The sequence below is a fragment of the Lytechinus variegatus genome, chromosome 1, assembly GCF_018143015.1.
Source record: "Lytechinus variegatus isolate NC3 chromosome 1, Lvar_3.0, whole genome shotgun sequence".
Lineage (NCBI taxonomy): Eukaryota > Metazoa > Echinodermata > Echinoidea > Temnopleuroida > Toxopneustidae > Lytechinus > Lytechinus variegatus.
In genome coordinates, this window is record NC_054740.1 from 50,842,706 (window position 1) to 50,867,278 (window position 24,573).

A 24,573-nucleotide genomic window follows, 5' to 3' on the forward strand; every position below is an offset into this window, starting at 1 on the left:
CCTCAAATAACAATAGATAGTAAAACAACTACAAACATACATTGTAATGCGATATTAAAGTTAAAAAAAATGCTTTCCCCACCCAAAGATGCTTTGTGGCACTCAAAATATCATGATTTTGTAAAAGGGGAAGTTGACCTTAAGTAGTACATAATATTGGTGAACGTTTGATGAAAATCTATCAAAGTACCAGTATATGAGAATTATCACTGATTAAAAGTCTTCACTACCTGTATGTGATATCATGTGCTAGTAGCTCCCTTATAAAGGAACTTGGTGAAATAAAGATAATTTTCTCATAAAAAGTCCTATAAAGGGATGCATGTATGAAATGATATCCAGGGGCCCGTTTCTCAACACCGTCATAAGTCTAACTTCTTGACTAAATCGGAGATAGTGAGCTACTTGTCCGCTAACCGTTTCACGAAGCCCTCTTTACCAAGATCGGGTACAACAACCTCACTAAATATTTATGACACCTCCGAACCTGTCATAACTTCTTTCTTAATGACGTAGTGGCATCACGTGGGTAGACTATGACATGCAAAAGTGCCGAGAAATTTGAAAATTATAATCTTACGTAATCAATCATAGAGGTTGAAATTACATCCCAAAATAAGTGGGATAATGCATTCAATGATCATTGTAATACAAAGTAACTATGAAAACTGTTGGTAAAACGCCACAAAACCATTCATTTTGAAATAGTAAAATAATCTAATCGATAAAAATTCTACCACGTCAGGCCATCCATAACTGGACTTGTATTTGTCGTTTTCAGACCCATTGACATTTGGATAAATTCTAATCTCTAATTTATGCATAGAATTTGTCAAATCGTAAGATCGGTATCAAGGATTTATAAAAAAAAGAATGTTAAACTATATTTCGATGATGTTTGGAATCGTAAAACATTGTATAATTATCATAATTTTACGAATAAAACCGTTTTGGTTTACTTTCGTAAACTATCAAAATTGGATATCCCGGGGGTACCCATCTCAACGTAAACATGTGATTTTTTAGTCATGAAATAAATTATTCATAATTCCATTTTTCAGCAATTGAATGCCCCAGTCTTCATGGTATAAGTATGTATGATGCATAATTTACCTGTGCTATTATTTTGAAAAGATGTAATTCCCAATTCATCACAATATTTGCAATTTCGTCATAATCTTTCTTTTTGAAAATTATGCTATTTTGTGACTAAGGCTACGTCTCGTCTGCTCTTTTTACCGATAGTATCGATATCAAGGTATTTTAGTTAGGAAGCCTTTCGTGAAACAGGTTTAGTAAGATTGGAACTAACTCCGTGGTTTGTGGATAAAGATATGACTAACTTGTCCATGTGTTGAGAAACGGGCCCCAGCATTCAAGTTAAATCTTCACGAAAATAGCTTTTTTTTTACAACTCAGGAGCTGCACTTATTAATCTGTTACATCACAAAATACAAATTTTAGAAATTCATAACTCCATTCTTTTCATCAAACCTTCACTAGTATTTTTTTTCTCAAAATTTTTCTGCTTCAAAATTAAAACAAACTTATTGTCAGGGTGAACTTCCCCTTTAATATTGACATTCCTGCATACAATATAGATTTTCATTGATTCCTCTCAGCAAGAGCCTCGATCACAAAAATCCCCATTAAATTATGAGAATTCTTTCAGGCTCCAAAATACCAAAAACATCCCCTTTGGAATAAGTTCCCTACATTACGAGCATGGTCTGATAAGCAAGCAAGGCATGAGATTCAAAATCGCTAGCTCAGCAGCCATCCACGCTGAGATAATATAAGAAGTTCCCATAATTTGCTTTCACACTGCCAAAATACCTGTGACCTTGGAAAAATCCCCACTTGTAATTTTTGAAAAGTACCTACTATTTTAGCGGGTACTGGTATTTTCTTTCAGGGATATTACGTGTAATTTACTTTCACAATGCCAAAAGTACATGTACATGTACCTGTTATTTTCTGATCAGAATGTATATCAGGGCAAATTTCCCATTCAGAAAATACCTGGAACTGATAAGCTTTGAGGCGGTCTGAAACTACCTGTTGATTCTATTTGTTGATTACCCCAATGTTTGTTGGTTTGAGCTTGATATTCTCAATCACAGATGATTCCGAATGCTGATAATGGTTTGAGTGAATAGGACTATTGATTAAAAATATAATACATATTTTCTCCCGTGTAACCTTTGGAATTGGTAATCATTTCTACCATCAAATAAGATTAAAAATGAAGTATAAAAGATCTGTCAGTGTATGAGCGTGATGAAGTTTGATAAGATATAAATGCAAGTATTTAGAATATTGTTTACACAATGCACAGTATTATACATTTCTTTTAAAGGGATATATTGATTTAAGGCAGCTATAGTCATTGAAACATTATTCATCTATCTTTTGTTGAGAGACTATATTGCTCAAAGTCTTGATCTAACTCTTTAATCTTTGACAAAAGTATTACATCACTTGTTTCACTTTACATGTATGATATAATTTTCTTCTCTCATGTGAGATACAAATTCACTTAAGTGGTTACATATGTGTACATGTTGTTTTGCTACTTTGATTTTGCCTTTTGTTCAAAGAATTTAGCAGAAAAATGTAAATATTTACTTGTTTGCAGTATGTTTTGATGATTTTAGATGACATTTTTCAATCATTTTTTTACAAACTTTAATAGTCTTTAAATCTGATCTATGTTAAAAGAAAAATGTCTGTTGAATCCAAATCTAAAAAAGTACTACATGTAGTTTATAATTCTTGTACATGCACTCTTTGAATGTGAGTAAGTTCTATTAATGCTATGAAATATGAAATAATCTGGTTTCATAAACCCCTGTAGGGCCACAATACATGGACATGCATGTTGCTGTACATGTAACTTATTGTAAGAGCACATGTGTTCTAAACCACTACCAAACTTGATTTAGAACCTGAAGTCAGATTTACATTTTATTATGAATTTTATTTTTTTTTTTACTCTTTTCATACATGTAGATCTTACCCCTTCAACAAATAACTCTATCAATAAACACCCAGACAATAAAAAATGTTATCATGAAATTCTACTTGTACATGTAGGTCTCTAAAAATCGATGCATTAGTGGAGAAAAAAAAATATCCCCCCCCCCAAAAAAAAAAAAATAATAATAACAATAATAATCAAATGCAATTTTATAAACATGGGGGAAAATTTTTATTTCCTTGCTTTGGGGACATGAAGTACTATGCCATTTATGCTTACATGTATGTATAGTGTAATACATGTATGTCACAACCAGCAAAATCCTACATGCACCTGGTTATGCATGCATTCCTGCTCTTAATAGTTCCTGAATCTATTACTATCATATTTGCACTTTTCTCTTCCTTCCTTCCTTCCTACCTTCCTTCCTTCCTACCTTCCTTCCTTCCTACCTTCCTTCCTTCTTTCTTTCACTGCACCATGGGCACTCTGCCAAGTGGATTTGGCGCATTTACAAATCACATATATCATTATTATTATTATAGGGCAATGTAGTTGAGCCCCTCCCAATCTCCCACAACTACCCTTATAATTAATCAACCCTTTTCCAAATATTCCTAATCCTGAATCAGAATGCATGCAATGCAATGGGGAAAATGACAGAGCTATTGATTATTAACACTGATCAATGTGAGATATTGCAGTCTTGATCAGAAACTACATGTATTATCCAGAATTGATTTTATTTTCCTGATTGTGTACTATACCCCAAAAAGCTCTTGTGATTTGAATGTAGTTGTCAGCTTGACAGGTTTTAATCTAAATTTGATATGACACAGATCTCTGCAGACAGAGCAATGAACTGAAAAAAAATATTCATTTCATTGTAGGTCTGTAGATAAAGTCCAGATATTATTAAGCTATGATAGATACACTGTAACCCAAGCAATAATGTTATGCCAAAGTCTAAAAATTTAGTTAATTCTGACAATGTTGTTAATTAATTTTGTGAAGACATTACATGTACTTGTCATCGTAATTCTATTAAGTTTACAGTTAACATTACCAATAATGTAATCTACATGTTTGCTGAAATGTATAGCACTGAAGATCGCTATTAAACACAGGTAAGTGCATTTGGAACATGCATATCTTTGCGTGGAAAAAAGTAGACCCAACACCTGTCAGGATTGTCATGTTTAATTTGCTAATTCTCAATGAAAACACATTTACTACGAGAATAATTCAGTTAATATGTTTTAACTTTTTAATTTGATTGGATTCTATGCTAAACTCATTTAAGAGATCATCAATACAGCTTGACTGCTGAAAGTTGTATGTTTAAAAGCCATTTTCCTTTTTTTTTAAATAAAAAGCACCAGTAGATGAAGAGGCATTAGGACTGGTGAATGCCACTCTTGAGGAAGAACCACAACCAGAGGATGCTGGTAAGTGATGCATAAAGTATGTAGAAATGTCAAGTGAACCCTTTTTGCAGTATATACACGTATACTGGGGTTTTTGTTTTGTTTTGTTTTTTACCCGAAATAAAGCAGATTTCATAGAAATATCTTTCCCTTCAAATTGTTTTATACACAGTGTCTAATGAAGAAAATTGAAATGAATATTTCTCTATCAAAAAGTGCTTTTTTTCATCCCTCAAAATACTGCATCTTGTTTTAAGATAAAGGGAATGTTATTTTAATTTTAGGCAAAATTTATTTGTGAGAAAATTTATTAAAAAATCATTCAGAGTGGAGAAAAAATGATTGTTATTTTGTTATTTTACAGCTGTGGAGGAAAATAAGGAGGATGCAGCCAGAACTAGATCCCCTGAGCTGGAAGAAGACCAGGCCATAAAAGAAGCAGAAGAAACCGGTAGGTTTGCATACAATTTTTGCATTTTACAATTCATTTGCACAGGTTTCACCCTTATTGCGACATCGCTACTTAGCATCTATCATGAGAGATTGGTTGACAACAGTGTAGTCCACATGATGCATTTAACACAATGTGTTTCATCTTTTGTAATGATTTCAAATCTCATTTAAACAACAGTTTTCCTGTGATCTTTGCATGGGATTCATCATTCAGTTAAAAAGAGTTTTGATTTTCAATTTTCACCCTCTCAGACTTTCATTTTTGAGGAGCGCCGGCGCTCCTACCGTGCTCCTAAAAAAAAAATAGGGAGAACAAAATTTTGCGCTCCTTAATTAATAAAAACCTTCACTATTAAAAAAGTTGCTGAAATTTCACATTTTACTTCGTTAAATTCATGGAATATTGTAGTCCCATATGGTATTGACCAAGTGTGAAACAATAAAAAACGATCAAGCAATCAACGATCGTTTTCAGTTAATGTTTGCAACACCATGGAAGTCTACATGTGGGACTACAATATTTACTGACTGTGACATCATTAATCAGAGTCCAGAAAGAGCTGAATATTCTTCATTTCTTGATAGTTTTCAACTAAATCAAATAATTTCAAGGAGTTATGGAAAATAGATGGCCATTTCATGGATTTAAAGATGTAAAATATGAAATTTTACCAATTTTTTGTAAAGTTTTTTTTTTAAGGAGTGCGATATTTCTTACACGTATTGACCCTGGCCTAGTTTCACCACAGATTAATTAATAGCTAGACAGCTATTGCATTTACAATTTAAGAAAAATTAACAATTTAGCATACATGTACATGTATTGTCTTAAATTGAGCTCCTCTAGGTTAGCGATACTGAGGAGCTCAATTGAGCTCCCCGAAATTATAAATTTGAAGGACTGCTCTCTGTGTGTGCTGGGATAAAGTTGTCAATCCACAAGGTATTAAAAGCAATGATTGTGAGAGGTGCATGTATTATATGAAATACACAAATTTATAAACATTAAGATTTGTTGGATGAAAAAGAATAATTCAGGTCAATATTATAATAACATGTCCTGAAATATCTCCAAGGCCATTAAGATGGATATTGAGGTGATGGCCTTTGATTAGATTTGGTATATAGCTTAGATTGATGTTAGGGATGTTCCTCCCTTGTTCCTATTCATGACATTTAGTCTGGTCTGTTAGCGTCAAAAATGCCCTACTTGTGGACACGGTGGACAAAAGCATGATTTTTTCTCCAGACCTTTGTTTATGTATAAGAACTAAGAATGGGGTATGCTCCAAAAAATCTGGCTGCAGGAACAGTGAAAAAATGGGTGAAAATGTCAGAATTTATGAGTTCAGATTTGTCTGATACATAGACTAGCGCTTGTGCAAAACTCAATAGCAGTGCATTATTTTGCATTGAATTAGTTCTTGAATTCAGACCCTTTTTGAACAGATCTTCTGTTTGTCCTCGTATCTCAATGCACCAAATATCTGAATGAAGATGCTAACCAAGCCGAAGGGTGACGATTGAGGGGGTTGAATGTTGGTGTGTGTGTACATATTTTGGTCTTGGGGTAAAGGTGTGCAAGACACATTTTTTGCATGTGTTGGAAATTGTGTTGCCATGGTAACAGTGTATTATTGCAAAAATAAGGTAAAAATCTTGCAGTTAAAACCACTTCCTCTGTTTTTAACCGATTCTCATGAAATTTGGCACACACATTGGTCTTGAAGTGAAGATGTCTAAGACACACTTTTGTGTGTCTTTCAGAAATCTTGTTGCCATGGTAACAACATATCTGGTGAAAATTGGGGAAAAAACCTTACAATTCAAACTGTTTCATCAGTTTTCAATCAATTTTCATGAAATTTGGCACACACATTGGTATTGAAGTAAAGATGTACAAGGCACTTTTTGTGTGTTTCCAAAATTGTGTTGCCATGGGAACAACATATTATATGGCAAAATTTAGGTAAAAACCTTGCAATTTGAACTACTTCATCAGTTTGTTGTTGTTGTTTTGAACCAATTCTCATGAAAAAATTATGGCTCACACATTGGCCTTGGGGTAAAGATGTGCAAGAACCTTTTGTCAGAGAGTGCAATGCCTTGGTAACCACATTTAGCCAGAAATATGGGGGAAAACTCATTGTGGATCAGTCTACTTCTCAGTTTTCAGCCTGTGCTCATAAAAGTTGACACAAATATTCATTTTGGGTAAAGATTCATATTCAGTATTAAAAGGGAATCAAGCCTTGGTCATAATGTTGTGTGCATGGAAAAAGGAGAAAAATAAGAATGGTGAAAGTTTTAAAGAAATCGGACAAGCAAAATAAAGTTATGGCTGCTTTGAAATTAAGATCCCTAAGGCTACTAGTATGTAGAATTCAAATTGGCAACTGGGTAAGTAAATTATGACAAGGGGTGAGGCTGCAAGGACAACTTTCCCATAGTTATCAGGATTTTTGGTTTTCTCCTAAATCCCTATTCCATTGGGGCCGTAATATAAACCCGGTAGCATGTTTTATGTCCTCATGAAAGAAAGATATAATTTGAAGTAAAACTTTTGAAAAAAGAAATTTTAGCTAATTAATTATTCCAGTACATGGAAGAGTGGTCCTTGCCTTCTTAAATCACTGTGACATCACACATGCGGTCAATTTGAAGTCTTCATGGGTATATTGATTACCAATGTTTATAACTTTAATATGTTCACAACTTTGTTATGGTTTGTCCGATATTGTTCAAACTTTGACCTATAAACTTGTCTGATGTTTCATTTTCCTCTAAAAACAAGTGTTTATTTGGGTTTGATTCCCCTTTATAACGTCATATAATAGCGCAGGGTATTAATCATCTTCAATAATATTTATAGGCTTTTGGGGGAGGGGCGGAGAAGGTCCTTAAAAACTGACAACATAAAAATATAGAAGGTTAAAGGCCATGACCATGAGGAACTTAAACACTCTTAAAAAACACCCCTTACATTTTTTTGTTGGGGGGGGGGCTTTAGAAAATTGCCACATAAAGATTAAAATGAAATTATAACAACTAGGAACTTAACCCCCCCCCCCAAAAAAAAAGGGAAATCCTTTACACTTCAGCATATTAATTTAAAGCCTCAAACATTCTGCTTTGAAAAAAAAAGTTTCCGGTGTCCAATTAATCAATGTTTTATTTGAAGCATGAAGCAGGGGCTGCCACAGAAATATACTGAAAAAATTAAATGAAAGAAAATATAAGGCTAAAATCTATTGTGCACATAGTTATATTTTTGATATGGTATGTTACTGAGTCATGGATTTGCAAGTGAATTTCTAAAACAAGTGCAGATATTTTGATATATATTTATATTTCTATAATAATTAGTTGCATGATTAAAGGTACACTTTAAAATGTCAGAAAAAATATACTTAGAGAGAGACAGGAAACAGAAAGAGATGGCATGGTGAAGCTCAAAATCAAGAGTGATGTGAAAGTTAAAAAGAAAGAGTAGGAACGGAATATGAATATGAATAAAAGACTGAGTAGGAGAATATAAATAAACAATGGTTAATTGGGTACTGTAAACAAATTTTTTATCAAATCAGAATGCATTAAGCTTCAAATGAATGGTCTGAAGTGCAAAGGACTCTTCTTACCTTTGAAGGGGGGGGGGGCATTTTCTGCTAAAAAGTATATCAGCCCCCTATTTTTTTCGGGGGGGGGGGGGGTTAAGTTCCTAGTCATAATCCTTTAACTGTAATTTTAATGAGGTCATTTTCTAAAGACCCCACCCCCCGCAGAAAAAGAGTAATGTCTAGCTTTAAAAATGCATTGACCCCTGAGGGACAAAGGTGCTGTCTGGTTTGAGCATGGGGAAATAGAACTAAAAGTGGTATGGGGAGGGGTGCACATCTTGGGGAGGTGGAACTAAGGTTTGGAAAATCAGCTGTTGAAAGTACAAGGGGTACACATTTTGTTTTGCTTGCCAGTGTTGGAACTCCTCTGCTTCAGTGGAAGGTTTCATATTCACCCAGTGTACCTCCAGCCTATATGCCCTTAAGGGGATGCGTTTTTTAAGAGTGTTTATCATTTTTATGTTTCTAATGGCCACTGCCTTTACCTTCTTTGATGTCAGATTTAAAGGACTAATCCTGCCCCTTCCCCCCAAACCCAGAAATATTAATGAAGGTGATTAATACCCCACATTTTAATGCAGAGAAGACATTTAGAATTTAATATGAATCTTTACCCTAAGATGAATATTTCTTCCAATTTTTATGAGCACTGACTAAAAACAGGGGAAGAAGTTTGATCCACAATAAGTTTTCCTACATTTCTGGCTATCATATGTGGCTACCCTGGTAATGCACTCTCTGACAAATGCAAAAAAAGGTTCTTGCACATCTTTACCCCAGGCCAATGTGTGAGCCAAATTTCATGAGAATTGGTTCAAAACTGATGAAGTAGTTCAAATTGCAAGTGTTTTACTAAATTTCGCCATATAATATGTTGTTCCCATGGCAACACAATTTTGAAAATGCACACAAAAAGTGCTATGTACATCTTTACTTCAATACCAATGTGTGTGCCAAATTTCATGAAAATTGATTGAAAACTGATGAAACAGTTTGAATTGTAAGGTTTTTTCCCCAATTTTCACCAGATATGTTGTTACCATGGCAACAAGATTTCTGAAAGACACACAAAAGTGTGTCTTAGACATCTTCACCTCAAGACCAATGTGTGTGCCAAATTTCATGAGAATCGGTTAAAAACAGAGGAAGTGGTTCTAACTGCAAGATTTTTACCTTATTTTTGCAATAATACACTGTTACCATGGCAACACAATTTCCAACACATGCAAAAAATGTGTATTGCACACCTTTACCCCAAGACCAAAATATGTACACACACACCAACATTCAACCCCCTCCACCGTCACCCTTCGGCTTGGTTAGCATCTTCATTCAGATATTTGGTGCATTGAGATGCGAGGACAAACAGAAGATCTGTTCAAAAAGGGTCTGAATTCAAGAACTAATCCAATGCAAAATAATGCACTGCTATTGAGTTTTGCACAAGCGCTAGTCTATATATCAGACAAATCTGAACTCATAAATTCTGACATTTTCACCCATTTTTTCATTGTTCCTGCAGCCAGATTTTTTGGAGCATACCCCATTCTTAATTCTTATACATAAACAAAGGTCTGGAGAAAAAATCATGCTTTTGTCCACCGTGTCCACATAATTCCGCTAACTGACCAGACTAATTATATTGACCATTTTTTTTTCTTCGTTTTCAAATCCCAGAGGATGCAGAACTTCAAAGAGACAAACATCAACACTTCTCATCTGCAGCTGACCAGGGGGATGGACTAGGAGGTGATGAACCTCATGATGATCATGATCCTAGTCCTAATGGTAGGTCTAGTAAAAATATGAAAAACCAGACACGATTTTACTTTCCACATTTTACCTTGCACATAGCTGCAACAATGAACTATTCAAAAGTCAAATGAATTTCCCCTGTATTCTGATTTTTAAAAATCACCTCCTTTTAGCTCGAATCAAAGTTATTTCAAAATTGAGCAAAATATTCCTACTAGGCATTAGAGCCTTTTAATTTTGTGGCTATCTAGCTGCCTGTGGTAATCAAGCATGTTCTCTCCCTTTTCCGTTCTTTTGTCAGGAGAAGACACGGTTGTCCCAAGTCAAGAAATCCCTCAGGCAGACACAGAACCCCAGATGGAAGGCATCACTGATGATGCAGATGGGGACAGAGAAGAAATGAAGAAACTGGACGATGCTGCCGAGGAGATGATCGTGAGGCTGGATACAGAAGAGAAGACTCGCAGTCGAGTGAACCCAGAAGAGTATGACAATGCTGACCCAAAAGACTTTGGAATCGAAGTGGAGTCCGACGATGAGTATAAGTATCGTAAGTGTTCTTTCCTCCTCCTCCTCTGTTCTAAAAATAGGTAATTTTTGTTTTGTTCATTTGCTCGATTAACATTGTAATTCAGTCTATAGATCATATAAAAATTGATTTATGAAAATAAACCCTACCTTTTTTCGTAATTTTACAGATTAATATTTAGACACTTATAAGATACATTGTGTTGGTCATGTCGTTTAGCATCAATTAATCCTCCAGCTAAAATTCAATTACAATTTGTTCACAAGACCCATATACTCATATTATTTGAAATGTTTGACTGTGATATTGGTATTGCCATTAGGAATGTATGTCTGACCCCCTTATGTGTGAGTTTTATGAAATTATTTGTCTTTGTTTCCTAATTCATATAAAAATATGAGCTTGCCATCTATAGTTGGCACAGTATCAATTTAGTTCAGTTAAATGCTCCCCAAGATAACGAAAGTAGGGTATAAAAGACAGTAGTCTTTTAGAGTTAGTTGGGCAATTCCATGAAATATTCAACCTTTTTGTACGTGCAGCCTGTAATTTTCTCCAGTTTTACTTCTCTGCATGTACTTCTCGAGCTATGATGGTTTTGAAAGCACATGGAAGTTTGAAAAGGATTATTGTACTTTCTCTGGGGATCCTCAAATTGGTAAACATTCTTCAAAATGGTTGATTCTTTATCAATTTTGTACATAAATTTTCAGATTGTCACCAGTATCTTCAATTTTATCGTGCCTCTTTCTGAGTATAACATATTTAAAGGGGTGGTCCAGGCTGAAAGTATTTATAGCTTAATAAATAGAGTAGAATTCACTGAGCAAAATACCGAAAATTTCGTCAAAATCGGACAACAAATAGCAAAGTTATTGAATTTTAAATTTTAGTAATATTTTGTAAAAACAGTCGTCATGAATATTCATTAGGTGGGCTGATGATGTCATGTCTCCACTTTTTCTTTTGTATTTTATTATATGAAATTAGGTTTATTCAAATTTTTTCCTCCAAGAACTAGAAAAATTGGATTGACAACTGATTTTGTGCATTAGATATTTATTGCTGAACTTATTTCATTATAAGGGAGACATTTTATTCACACAAGTATGAAATAATGAAAAAAATATGATTTTATGTAATAACATAGGAAAATGGAAAGTGGAGATGTGACATCATCAGCTCGCCTAATGAATATTCATGATGACTGTTTTCACAAAATATTGCTAAACTTTACACTTTAATAACTTTATTATTTGTTATCTGATTTTGATGAAATTTCAGCGTTTTGCTCAGTGAGTTCTACTCTGTGTATTAAGCTATAAATATTTTCAGCCTGGACTACCCCTTTAATGGGAAAATACAATTAATAACACATATGTCAAGGTCAGGCAGGAGAAGGTAATCACAAATATGTAAAAATAAATTGGGAAATCAGAAAATATGTGTTCAAAACAAATGGATAGTTGTCCTCAAAATCAACCTATATAGAAAGTGTTGCAAGTATTTTCAAACTTCCATAACTCTCTTATGTTAATTTTGATGAAGCTTGTTTTAAATTTCTCCTCTCAGTTTGCCCTTCCTTGGGATTTATTCTCTCTGAGACTCTCCTTGGGATTTGGTCTCAGACTTTGAAAAATTCATCAAATATTGAATTTGGGATGGTTGTTTTTTTTCATCACTTCTTATAGTCCCACCAAGCAACGACGACCTGCCCAACCTGGAGAACCTGATAGGCACCCTGGAGGAGGGAGACAGCGAGCTCCACACGGAGCGGGAGCCACCGACCCTCTTCAACAGACCGGAGCACGAACCCAGCTACCGCCAGATCTCACACCTGCGCCAGGAGCTGGAGGAGGAGAAGATCGACCCTTACATTGATCGCTTTGAGGACAACGTCCGGGACGATGTCCTCATGATCGGAAACATCTCCCTAGAGGAAGTTCAGGTACGGTCAAAGCTGCTTTGGAAACCACTTGTCTTGATCAGGTTTTTCCTTTCCCATTGAACTTGGGTTCATATGAGATTATGTACTTTGCTTATAACTTTTGAAATATCCAGGTGCTTATTTATACCAAGTTGATGGTAGAGCATTCGCCTCTTGAACAAGAGGTCCCTGAGGCCGAGTCATAGCCATACATACCTTCCACCCTCTTTCGAGGCAATCATCCATTCAGATTTTAGAAGGATAATGATCTTATGCTTACTAGGGTCCACTTTAAGAGCAGTGCCATAACTGAAGCATTTACTCTGAATTAATAAAACATTTGTTTTATTTTTGTATCATTCAGGAGGAGGAACGTCGATTGAGGGATGAGCACATTGCCTATCAGCAGCAGGAGGCTCAGCTTGCTAGAACCAGACAAGAAGATATCCTCCTCAAGGAAGAACGTTCTAAGAAACATGTCACTGATGTCATGAAGAAGAAGCGCAAGGAGCTTGCCCTAAGGGAGGTATGTGATAGTAAACCTTTAAAAAACTAAAATCAACTCTCTTTGTCATTTTGGCTGTAGTGTCTACTATGGTTTGCAAACCTTTCTCTTGAGGAAAGTGGTCTAAATATGCAGCCTACAATGTCTTGTAAACAGAAAGCCCCCTCTTGAACAGCAAGTTGTATTTGCACTAGTCTTGTATATAGACCCACTTGTTGATCAAAGTTTCAAATGAGGGTCTGCGCCTCCACACTATGCAGTACTGATGGTTTGACTTTAAAGGCATAATTCTGCTGAAATAGCTTGCATGAGCATCATGTATTAGGCCCCCTAATCTATAGAAGAATTGTAATGTAGAAAAAGATGGTTAACAGTTTGGAAGAAAGTTGAATGAACTGTTGTGAAGAAGTTGCTTTTAGGGGAAATGTTTTGTTTCCTGGATTTCTCGTCATTTACCCATCAAGTTAATCCATTTTAAAATCTATTTAGTTTGTTGAGTTCTTTATTTCTGTGTAATTGGTAATTACGAGACCACATGGAATGTGTTACAATCGAGATCATCATGACTATGTGGTTGATGAACAGAGGAACAATTGATAGCTTTAAATTCTAGAAATATTTGAATAACACTAGCGTAAGGTAATGACATCTTACTGGATCAAAAAGAAACCTCATTTAGAAATTAGGGAATCTTATTGATACATGAATGAAAAAAAAATATTTGTAGGTAGAACATATATCTATTCATAGAAGATGATTTATGTTTCTTTTGTGTGTCTCTTACTCAGGAACTGAGCATCCAGAGGGAGCGTCTGCTTCAGGATCAGCTCCATAAGACATTCAAGAAGGCAGAGAATCTCCTGAAACGGTCTCTGGAAATAAGAAAGGGAGAGGTCAAGGTGAGGGGCCCTGGTCAAAGATATCAGTTATTTTGTTTTTTGTCTGTGATTTGCAGGAGAGGTTATATCCTGAGGTAGTTTGAATATCCTCACCTCCTTTTTATATGGTATCACGCTCGGTGTCCGTCCGTCTGTTAACTTTTCCTTGTAAACATGATAACTTCAGTTTGACCTAACCTAGGCTCATGTAATTCAGTGTGTATGGATCCCAGGCTGCCTATCCATTTTGGGGTCCAAAGGTCAAGGTCACAGTGACATATTTTCATCTTACCCTTCCGCAGTCCTTGTAAACGCGATAACTTCAGTTTAACTTAACCTAGGCTCATATAATGTCAGTCAATCGGCAAGCCCTCAAAGAGTAGCTTCTTTTATCCAAGTGATATTCATGACAACAGGGTTTTTGCAGTTCTAATGAGCTTGGTGCGGATGAGAACTCTCTTTTTATTCGGCCATTGTTGCTCTAAATATTGACAAAATTTCATGTTTTTGGTATCTTTATAAAGAAGAAAAGATATTCTTTCAGGTTATGTGTTTTTATTTTAAAAAGATTTTGTAATAGCATATTACTCGTTATCCGAGTCCCCTCCTATGGGAAATTGGCAGTTTCAACACAGGAAGGGGACTTGGATCACGAGGAGTAAGTAGACAGTAAAATAGTGTTTTTAATGTGATTTCCTTTGATTTTAATGATTCTTGTTATCAAAAATATTAATTTTTCATCTCTAGGAAACTGTCTGAAAGTGGCATAGTGGTTTTGAAGAGGAGGGAAATGAGGGGTAGATGAATATCAACAGGGTGATTGCCATTTTACCCCCGACTTGGATCACGAGGAGTAATAGTGTTTTTAATGTGATTCTATTGATTTTAATAATTCATATTATTGAAAATATTCAAAAATAAAGCAATGGAGACTGAAGAGGGATAGGCCTAGATGCAATTTTGATTTATTTAGTAAAAATGTACTAGACGAAATAAAGCAAAATTCTTATTGTCATAAACATGAAAGAGACAATATATTAAAACCACTATTTGAGGAAATAAAGCAATAGGGACTGAAAAAGAAGATGTAATTCAGATTTATTTAGTAAATTAGGAATCGACGAAATAAAGCAATGGAGACTGAAGAGAGATAGATCTAACGTTAGGCCTAGATGCAATTTTGATTTATTTAGTAAAAACGTAATAGATGAAATAAAGCAAAAAATTTTATTGTGAGAAACATGAAAAGATGAATATAATCCTGATATTTTTATTTGAAAAATACTAGTTGATGAAATAAGGAAATAGTGATTGAAAAGAAGTAGATGCAATTCTGATTTATTTAGTTGACTCGACACCAATAAAGTGGATAATGAAGTGACAAACGTCCGTTGGTCCGAGTCACAGGGGACTTGGATCACTTTAATCCCATAATTAGGTGTAGTAAAGTTTTAATTAGATATGTTTAGTGTGCAAAACCAGGGTTATTTTGTGAAACATGGTTTTGAAAGTCTTAGTACCTTACACAGTGGTTGTGGTATGGGGGTGGGGGTAGCCAGGAGGCTCCTAGAAAGTAAAAATTATTTACTAACGTGCGCTTACTCTCCACGGAACCAGGCATTGCTGTAATTCTTATCTACCATGATGACCAACATCTGTATTTCTACCTTGCAATCTAGACTATGTATGGCGATCTGATGATGGCTGATGGTCAGTATGGTGGGTCAAAAGGTCGTCGTTGGAAAGTAGACTGGAATCGAGCTCCACAACCCATACAGATCAAACTCAAGTGCCTAAGAGGAGTCAAGGATAAGCTACCTGGTAAGACCATTAGGCCCATATTCTGAACTTACATTTAACTTAGACCATGGTCTACATACACCCACACTCGTGCGAGGTTAGTATTAGTATACTAACCTCGCACACAGAACCGCGTTTGGCAGTGGATTTCTAACTAGTGGGTCGCGCTCGCTGCGAAGCCACTTCTTGCGTCCACCTCGCACGACTTCTATGGCTTGATGTCTCTGTGCGCGGCAGCATGAAATGAACCCTTGAGTGGGTCTGCATGTAACTCTGCTAAAACTATGGGAAGCCCAAAAATCAGGAATTCTGTTTGAATTGTTTATTTCTTGTGTTTACCATTTTGTATCCCCTTGCATTCTTGATGAAGAAAAGTGCTTCAGTTTTCATTCCCAGACATTTATTAATGATTCTATTGTAGAAAGATTTGTCTCACAACTGGCCATCCTAATTAACAACAACCTTAACCCGAGTATAATTTAAACTGGAGATCAGAGTATGAGCCCAAGAAATTATCCTTTCTCATCTTCCAGCTTAATCAGTTGGTAAGAAGTAGTTTTTTTCAAAAACTTTCAATGAATTGCAGGGTTTGTGTTTTTGAAGGTTTCAGGCATGCAAAAGATATTAACCATCTTTTACTGGGGAAGATCTCAAAAGGAATTTTTGTTGACATGTTTAAGTTATTGATTTAGCTTTAATGGCATTGTTGGCTATATCTTTTAATGTAAAAACAAGTTAAAATGGATCTTAAAATGTCTGAACTAAATTCTGAACTTTTCCCCTTCCTCTTCCTCTCCTCATTTCTCCTCTTTTCTTTGGGATTCTTCTTATTTTAATTTCATAATTTCTGTTTCCTCAGCTGGCCGGTTCATCCTTATGACGTCCCTGTATGACCGTCTGGGTGGACATGTCTTGCGCTGGTCAAACCTACGTGGTCAAGAATGGTCTGGGTCTACACTCCCTCTCAACCATGATGGCCATTTCTATAATGTGGAGATTACAGTAAGGATACTATACATGAGGAATATATTTGGCAATATAGTTTTAGCCTTCTTTAGTTTTGGTAAATCTTCCCCCCAAAACCCCAATCGGCTGCCCCCCCCCAAAAAAAAAACGGGAAAAGGAATCCCATGGATCCCAGGAAGCCGATTAATTTTAAGGTCAAAAGGTCAAGGTCACGGTGACATGCTTTCAAATTTTACCCTTTTGAAGTCCTTGTAAACATGATAACTTTAGTTTAACTTAACCTAGGCTCATATTATTTGGTGAGTATGATACTAGCATGGATCCCAGGTAGCCTATAGTTTTTGAGGTCAATAGGTCAAAGGTCAATTTTCTTGCTTGACCAATGACTCCATTTTCCGCATTACAGGCATGTGTATTATGTGCTCGCCCTCTCAGCATTCTTGTTCTGGTCTGTGAATTTTACTCTACTCACGTAGATCTAAATATTGTCAACCTGGACCCATCCCTTTAAATTGTTAAATAGTGCTCAAAGGGATATTTTTAAAGATAAATAAAGAAAAACGGAACCAGGAGAGGGCACTAGATAGTTCATAACTACACTGAAACTCAGTTTGGAAAAAAGGGGAATTTTAGATGATCTCACACATTAATCATGGAAATATGGCATGAAAATGGTAGGCGCTATACAATTTGAAATTACTTGTCCATGTTATTTTGCCAGACCACCTTTTTCCAAAAGGGATCAAAACATCACCTTTACAGTAATAAATTTAATATTTTCTCTCCTGCCTTCATCACCAAACAGATTGATCAGAGTCAGTTCACAGTATGTCCGTCAAAGCCGGACATCCGTCCAGGTATGGTACTGGTCTTTGAGCTCTTCCTGCTCCGTGGTACCCTCCTGCCCGTTGATAAGGTGGTGGCCTGGGGCGTATTCCCCATTTGTGATGGTCAGTTTGAGGTCCTCCAGGGAAAGTAAGTTGACCACTAGCAAGGCAGAAAGCTAGGGCTGTTAAGTCTCCCTCAAAATTAACTGAAAAACTGATTTTCAACATCAACCATTGGATTGTGTGTATTCAAGAAAAATTTCCTTCCTTCCTCAGTAAATTCTCTCTGAAAGTTGAATGTTAAAGCTCACTGCTATGTAAAGGGAGTATGAAATGTTTATTGTACATTTTACCATGGTATGTTAAATCACTATTCATCCCCATCCAATTCATTCATAGGGCTTTGAAATGAGAAGCAGTGTGCACTCTACAAAATAATCATCTTTCCACTTGTTGGAATGATTTCCACAAGATTCAGGTTTATGCCATTAAATGTCCTCTATGCCTCACATATATGTATCTTATGTTAAAAAAAGTATCCAATGTTTGTGGATGAATGGAGAATCTGAAAATCCAATTGGTGATACTGAATAATTACGGTATGCATTTGCAAAGTTTAAAGTATTTCACTTGTAGATTGATAGGTTTTTTTTCTTCTATTTTTTTTTCTGTGTTTGTACATCAGAAAGTGAAATATGTTTGTTGCAGTCGTTCACCAAACATATCAGCACCTTGAAATATTCAGCATATGTGGTTGCAAATTTAATAGCAGATTTAATAAATAATTTGATGTCTGTACAATATATGTGTATGTAATGTTTAAAGTAAGCCTGAACACATGGAGTAGATTGCAATACTATTTCTGTATGTTCTTTTCTTTTCTTCATTTTGTGAAGGTATAAAACACCAATGCTGAGGGGAGAGATCGATACTCGCATTGACCGTCATGAGACGGTTGAGAAGCTGATGGCATCAGACCTAGATCACTGGCTTTGTAATCTCTACTTCGAGATTGTGAGGTTGCCAAGGTAAGATAGAATGAATGATGATGGTGGTGGTGATGATGATAGGGATTTTTGATTTGATTTATTTATTGCCACATTCCAATAACGAAAGTATACAAGTGTAATCATAACAACAAGCAATTACATAATGAATAACATATGCATATATACATTCTAATAAATATATTTATACCTGGTGGTGGTGGTGGTAAAAGTGGTCAGTAGGGGTGGTGGTGGTGATGACGATGATAATGATAATAATTATGATGATGGTGATGATGATAGTGCTGATGATGATGATGATGATGAAGATGATGATGATTATGATGATGAGTATGATGATGGTGTTGATGATGAGTATGATGATGGTGTTGATGATGATGGTGTTGATGATGATGGTGATGATGATAATGATGATGGTGGTGCTGATGATGACGACGATGATAATGACGACGACGATGATGATGATAACGATGATGATGATAATGATGATGATGGTGGTGCTGATGATGATGATGATGGTGCTGATGATGATGATGACGACGATGATGATGACGAAAACGATGATGATGACGACGATGATGATGATGATGGTGTTGATGATGCCAATAGTTGACAATGATGGTGGTGATGATGGTGATAATGATGACGGTGATGATGATTTTGATAATGATGATGCCGATGATAATTATGTCTGATGATGAGGGTGCTAAGTGATAATCAAGATTATGATGATAAGAGTATGTTGTTGATGATGATGTTGATACTGACATTTATTATTTTCTGAAATATGCGTTCATTATACAATCTGTCCACAATCAAGTTCAGGATGTGTACACACTATCTCACAAATAAAACAGATGAGTTAATGAATGAATGAATCCATTTATTATTTATACAACAAATCTCCTAGATCTTGAACAAAATATTTACACAGCCTCAATAGATGGAGACTGTGAAACCTACACAATGAATCAATCAAAGCTACCAGATCTAGGGCCCATTCTATAAAGACTTGTTATAATAACATATTCATGATTTCTATAACAGATTTAATATCAGCCAATCAAATTGAGGGATTTCAGTAGCTTTAACTGTTAGTGCAAATTGTAACAGGTTTTATGAAACAGGCTCCTAGACCTCCCAACAATGTTAAGCTTTAACTTTGTGCATTTATGTAATCCTTTATTATATTATTATTATTATTCTAAACAGGATCAAGTCTGTATTTTTTCTTGAATAACTTTGCTCTAACAAAAAGCACCAAGTAATTTCAAGTGCAACTAGGAACTTTACACTACTAATGTCCGAGAGTCTTTCTTATCAATCTGGTTGTACCAAAGATAGCTGCCTTCCGAATGTCGTACATCCGAAGGTGAGGAGATATCTTGGTTATGCAGGCTCCCATTCCCTTCTTCACCATTCCTGATTGACCAATGATGACTGGTGTGACCTCTGACTTCACGTTCCACATCTTCTTCAACTCAATCCTTACGTCTTGATACTAGAGCCGTTTGTCTCTTTCCTTTACAGCAATGTTGATATCATGGGGAACAGAGACCTCAATGATATTTACTATGTTGTTGTCTCTGACGATGATGTCTGGCTTGTTGCAGTTGATGGTTCTATCCTTTAGTATGCCACAGTTCCATTATAATATTATTATTATTATTGTTATTATTGTTATTATTGTTATTATTATTGTTATTATTGTTATTATTATTATTACTTTTCTCCTTTGTTCAATGATCCAGGTACCTAGCTGGTCAGAAGGAGTATGAGGTAGAGCTTCAATTTTCCTCTAACCTGATTGGGTACCCTGATAGAATCAAAGGAGCAGAAGAAGCCATTGATGGTGAAGAACCCGTCCCAGGATCTCAGGTTGACATGGTCTCAAGTAATGGTATGAACACTGTATTCAATGTCCTCTATTCTGCACTTATGGCTTAACTACAGAAAGCCATATGTTGAACAAACTTTGAACATTGCAGGCTCACTTTATTCGCTCAGATTACAATTCTTCTCATTCCTCCTAACTGTCTAGAAACAATAACTATAATAGGTTTCTTCATCATTCAAGTATGAGAAAATAATGTAGTGAACATGAGAAACAAACAATGTAAACAAAATTAATACATTTTGGGCTTCTCATAATCGGGGCTTATTAGTCACCGCACATATTAATTTCATGAGCACAGAAATCAAGGATAATTGTTGCCAAATCCGGAACATTTGTAATATAGTACATCCAGTTACTTCAACATTTTTTTCTCTATTTTGCTTATTCATAAATCCTTTGTAATCATAATTTTGGTTCTGATTTATGTGCAGAAATAAATGTTAAATTTGAAGAAGGAGAAATATTTGGGATGTTGAACTATGAAATTAAACAATTTAAATCAGCAAAGGTGAAAAACCTTGAGAATATCTGCCCACTTTCTCTTTGAGGTGATTGCTTACTGCTTATGCATCAAAGTTGACGAGTGGTTCTCCCGATAATTTTGCTGAGACCAGCTATCCACCTTCAGAAAATCAGTTGAAGTCATACTTATTGAGATTACTCACAACTTGTCCTCAATTTTGATCTTTGGTTCCTGGATTTAATCATCAGAATACCACCCATAGTGTTTATTCATCCATGTATTTCAGGTGATAACCAATCAGCTGCTGATGTCAAAGGGTCAAAGGTCAGTTTTGGTCTTGGCAGCGAAGAAGGAGAGGGATCCACTCCAAGGGGAGGTAGCAGCAGCATTGGTACAGGGAGCATCAAGGCTGGTCTCACAAGCAGTGAGGGCAGTGTCAAGGATAACGACAGCATGAAACTGGTATGCAGATTCTTTTATCTTTTCCTCTCCTGCCATGTAAGACATGCGGGGGTGCTATAAGAAAATATTTGCAATCGATTGCAAATTTCTGTTGCATTTTTGTCTAGCCTGCATAGCAGTGCCAGACTATAAGCACCACTTTGAAATCTTAACTAAGGTTAAGTTTTTGAAATGTCATCATAACTTAGAAAGCATATGGACCTAGTTCATGAAACTTGGACAGAAGGGTGATAGTGTATCAATGAAGATCTTGCCTGAGTTTTAGGTCACTTGACCTAGGTTAAAGGTCACTTACGGTCAATGAACTGTAGGGGGTATTTGTGGAATTGTCATTATAACTTTATAATTTTATGGATCTAGTTCATGAAACTTAGACATAAGAGCGATTAAGTATCTCTGAAAATTAGACATAAGAGCGATTAAGTATCCCTGAACATCCTGTGCGTGTTTCCTGTCACATGAGCAAGATCAAAGGTCATTTAAGGTCAATGAACTTTGGCAGTGTTGGGGATATTTGTTGAATTGGCATCATAACTTAGAAAGTTTATGAATCTACACAAGTGGTTCATGAAACATAGACATAAGCAGACCTTCATTTTAGAGGAGCGCGATCACGCTGGCGCTTCTACCGCGCTCCTAAAAAAAAATAAGGAGAGCAAAAAATCACGCTCCTAAAAAAAATAAAAAATATTGGGGGGGGGGCTAAAATTTCACATTTTACATCTTTAAATCCATGAAATGGCCATCTGTTTTCCATAATTACTTAAAATTATTTTGATTTAGTTGAAAAATATCAGAAAAATGAAGAATATTCACCTCTTTCCCGACTCTGATTTGAATTTGAACTCGGTAAATATTGTAGTCCCATATGTAGATTTTCATGGGAACACATCACATGATCAGATTAAAGGTCAAGTTGGGTCAATGGAGGTAGTATTTTATTATCATATATGAATATTTTCTTTTGTGAATAGTAATATTCAATAGCTGTTTTCAAAGTCAACACTGCAGCTATATTAAATCGCGTAATGCAGGCGAGACAGCCAGAGACGTTCGTTACATTGGTTAGATTGATTGTATCTGTATCCCAAGTGAATATTAGCCATTATAATATATAGCCTAATTTGAGATTGGATGAAACAGTAAATGTACTTCATTAGACCAAATGTTACTTAGACAAACTGTCCATAGACAAAGTAAGGTTACACCAAGTGGGATGAGACAAAATGGAAAGAAGATGAAGCAGGTCTAAGTTAGATGGAGGTACCACTTACCCAATCAATGACCTCACTATCAATCTCCTTCCAAACTCCAGGAGAGCGAGGCCTCTACCAAGACCATAGAATCATCTGAAGGCGTCCGTTTCCGTGGCACCAAGCCAAAGGACGAGGACCCTCCTCCAACCACTGTGGGATCCAGGAAGCTCCTGGGCAAGTACGAGAAGGCTTACCTGGACACGGACTCTGAGTCGGATGAGGACGATGAAGATTACATCAAGAAGAAGGAAGATGGCTTCCGACCGGTCAAGGGAGAACCTGGACTCTTCTACAAGGTGTGAAGTTTATAGGTGTTTTGTTTCTTTATCATAAATATATGTTTTTTTATCTCAAAATGTGAAGAAAAAAAATGAGAATTAGGGTGATGATGGCAATCTTATATTTTCTGAAATCAGTCTAGTTCCTGTAGAGAATCTTTCTATATCTCCTGCACTGTGAAAATTGCAGTAAGCATCATTTCAATTTCCATATATTCAATACATGTACTGATTTAAGGTAAATCAATTGCTGATTTAAATGATTGATGTATATTTGCTCTGTATACAGCAACACCTGAACCCACCGCAGACCGACTACATTCGGCGCATGTACACCATGATCCCCAAGACAACTCTACTCAACCAGCGCAAGAAACGCAAGAAGCTCACTCATCTTGAGGAGCTAGCCACCCATGGCTTTGCTGTGCAGTAAGTCATCAATATTCTTTGAGATATACATGTACCCTATTGTAATACTTCAACTAGACCTAAATGTATGTCCTTGTTATGTGACAATGCAGGGCTCAACTAGTATTATTCCCCTTTGATGTACGCCTTCTTGCAGTTTGAACCAGGTAATAATGGACAACTTCTTGGCTGACTCTGTCTCTGCAAGAATACGACACTGCTTTATGCAATACTGTGTCATTCAACTTTGAAACAACATCATGATCTGTCATTAAAAATGTTACTAGATCTGATAAAGTTGATAAAGTTGATTTCGCCAGACACTGCAGGTATTATATTTACATATTACAACCAGAAGCAACAGTTTGTTTTAATCACCCCAGACCTCTGCTTTGTGTGGAAATGTAAAACATTTTGTAATGTTAAACACCCTAATGTTTATCATCTTCACCTTTCTAAATCTCAAGAGATGTCAGTCGTAAGGTTTATGTATTGGACAGCACATGTTAAAGCTTTAAGCTGTTCTGGCTACTCTTCCTTCCCAGTGAGTTATACTGACTGACTGTCGCATCTCAATTTACTACTTTGTCTTGTATTCTCATTTCTCTTCCACCTCCAGGAAACCGTTCTCCACGAAGGGTCACACCGCTCGCCGGGGCCATGAGAAGGTCCAGTACATCAGTCGTCAGCTCTTTGCGGAGCTGGGCTTGTCCCAGTGGCGGTCCAGGGAGTTCTGGACCCTGATCCTGCTCCTGTGTGTTATCTTCTTCATCAGGATGTACCTTCATTACCTAGGCCAGTGGGCCTTCCTTAACATTATCACAGTGCCTATCAGCAAGTGAGTACCCTGTCAGATACTAGGGAATTCTTGCTTCCGCGATGCCTGATTCAAGAACGTGGAATATCTTTTGACAAATGTCCTTCATGACGGTGAACCACCAAGAAGCTTTTGTCAAAAATTGTTCAATCAAAACAACAGTTTTGTCTTGGACTCTGGACCAACAACATATTTGCAATTTTTCATCAGCTCCAAAACTTGGGACAAAATTCTGGCTCACCAATTTTCGACAAAGACCCCCAGCTGCTAATTGTCATTTGATGGGCATTTTCGATGCATTTGCTATGTACTTGATTCCAT

At 36.1% G+C, this 24,573-nt stretch overlaps 1 protein-coding gene across 7 annotated transcripts in view; it reads left to right on the plus strand.

Moving 5' to 3' along the window:
- LOC121415911 overlaps positions 1 to 24,573 on the plus strand; it is a 40,057-nt gene that overhangs the window by 5,184 nt on the left and 10,300 nt on the right. For 5 of the 7 annotated variants that reach the window (XM_041609316.1, XM_041609323.1, XM_041609308.1 and 2 more), the window contains 16 exons: positions 4,357 to 4,429; positions 4,767 to 4,858; positions 10,155 to 10,265; positions 10,534 to 10,782; positions 12,453 to 12,709; positions 13,053 to 13,214; positions 13,982 to 14,092; positions 15,751 to 15,892; positions 16,731 to 16,873; positions 17,643 to 17,812; positions 18,561 to 18,692; positions 20,423 to 20,571; positions 21,318 to 21,493; positions 22,809 to 23,045; positions 23,317 to 23,456; positions 24,055 to 24,273. In XM_041609316.1, coding sequence (XP_041465250.1) covers positions 4,357 to 4,429; positions 4,767 to 4,858; positions 10,155 to 10,265; positions 10,534 to 10,782; positions 12,453 to 12,709; positions 13,053 to 13,214; positions 13,982 to 14,092; positions 15,751 to 15,892; positions 16,731 to 16,873; positions 17,643 to 17,812; positions 18,561 to 18,692; positions 20,423 to 20,571; positions 21,318 to 21,493; positions 22,809 to 23,045; positions 23,317 to 23,456; positions 24,055 to 24,273 — 2,563 coding nt within the window. The remainder of the gene's footprint in view (positions 1 to 4,356; positions 4,430 to 4,766; positions 4,859 to 10,154; positions 10,266 to 10,533; positions 10,783 to 12,452; positions 12,710 to 13,052; positions 13,215 to 13,981; positions 14,093 to 15,750; positions 15,893 to 16,730; positions 16,874 to 17,642; positions 17,813 to 18,560; positions 18,693 to 20,422; positions 20,572 to 21,317; positions 21,494 to 22,808; positions 23,046 to 23,316; positions 23,457 to 24,054; positions 24,274 to 24,573) is intronic. The other 2 variants (XM_041609331.1, XM_041609347.1) reach the window with 1 other exon arrangement.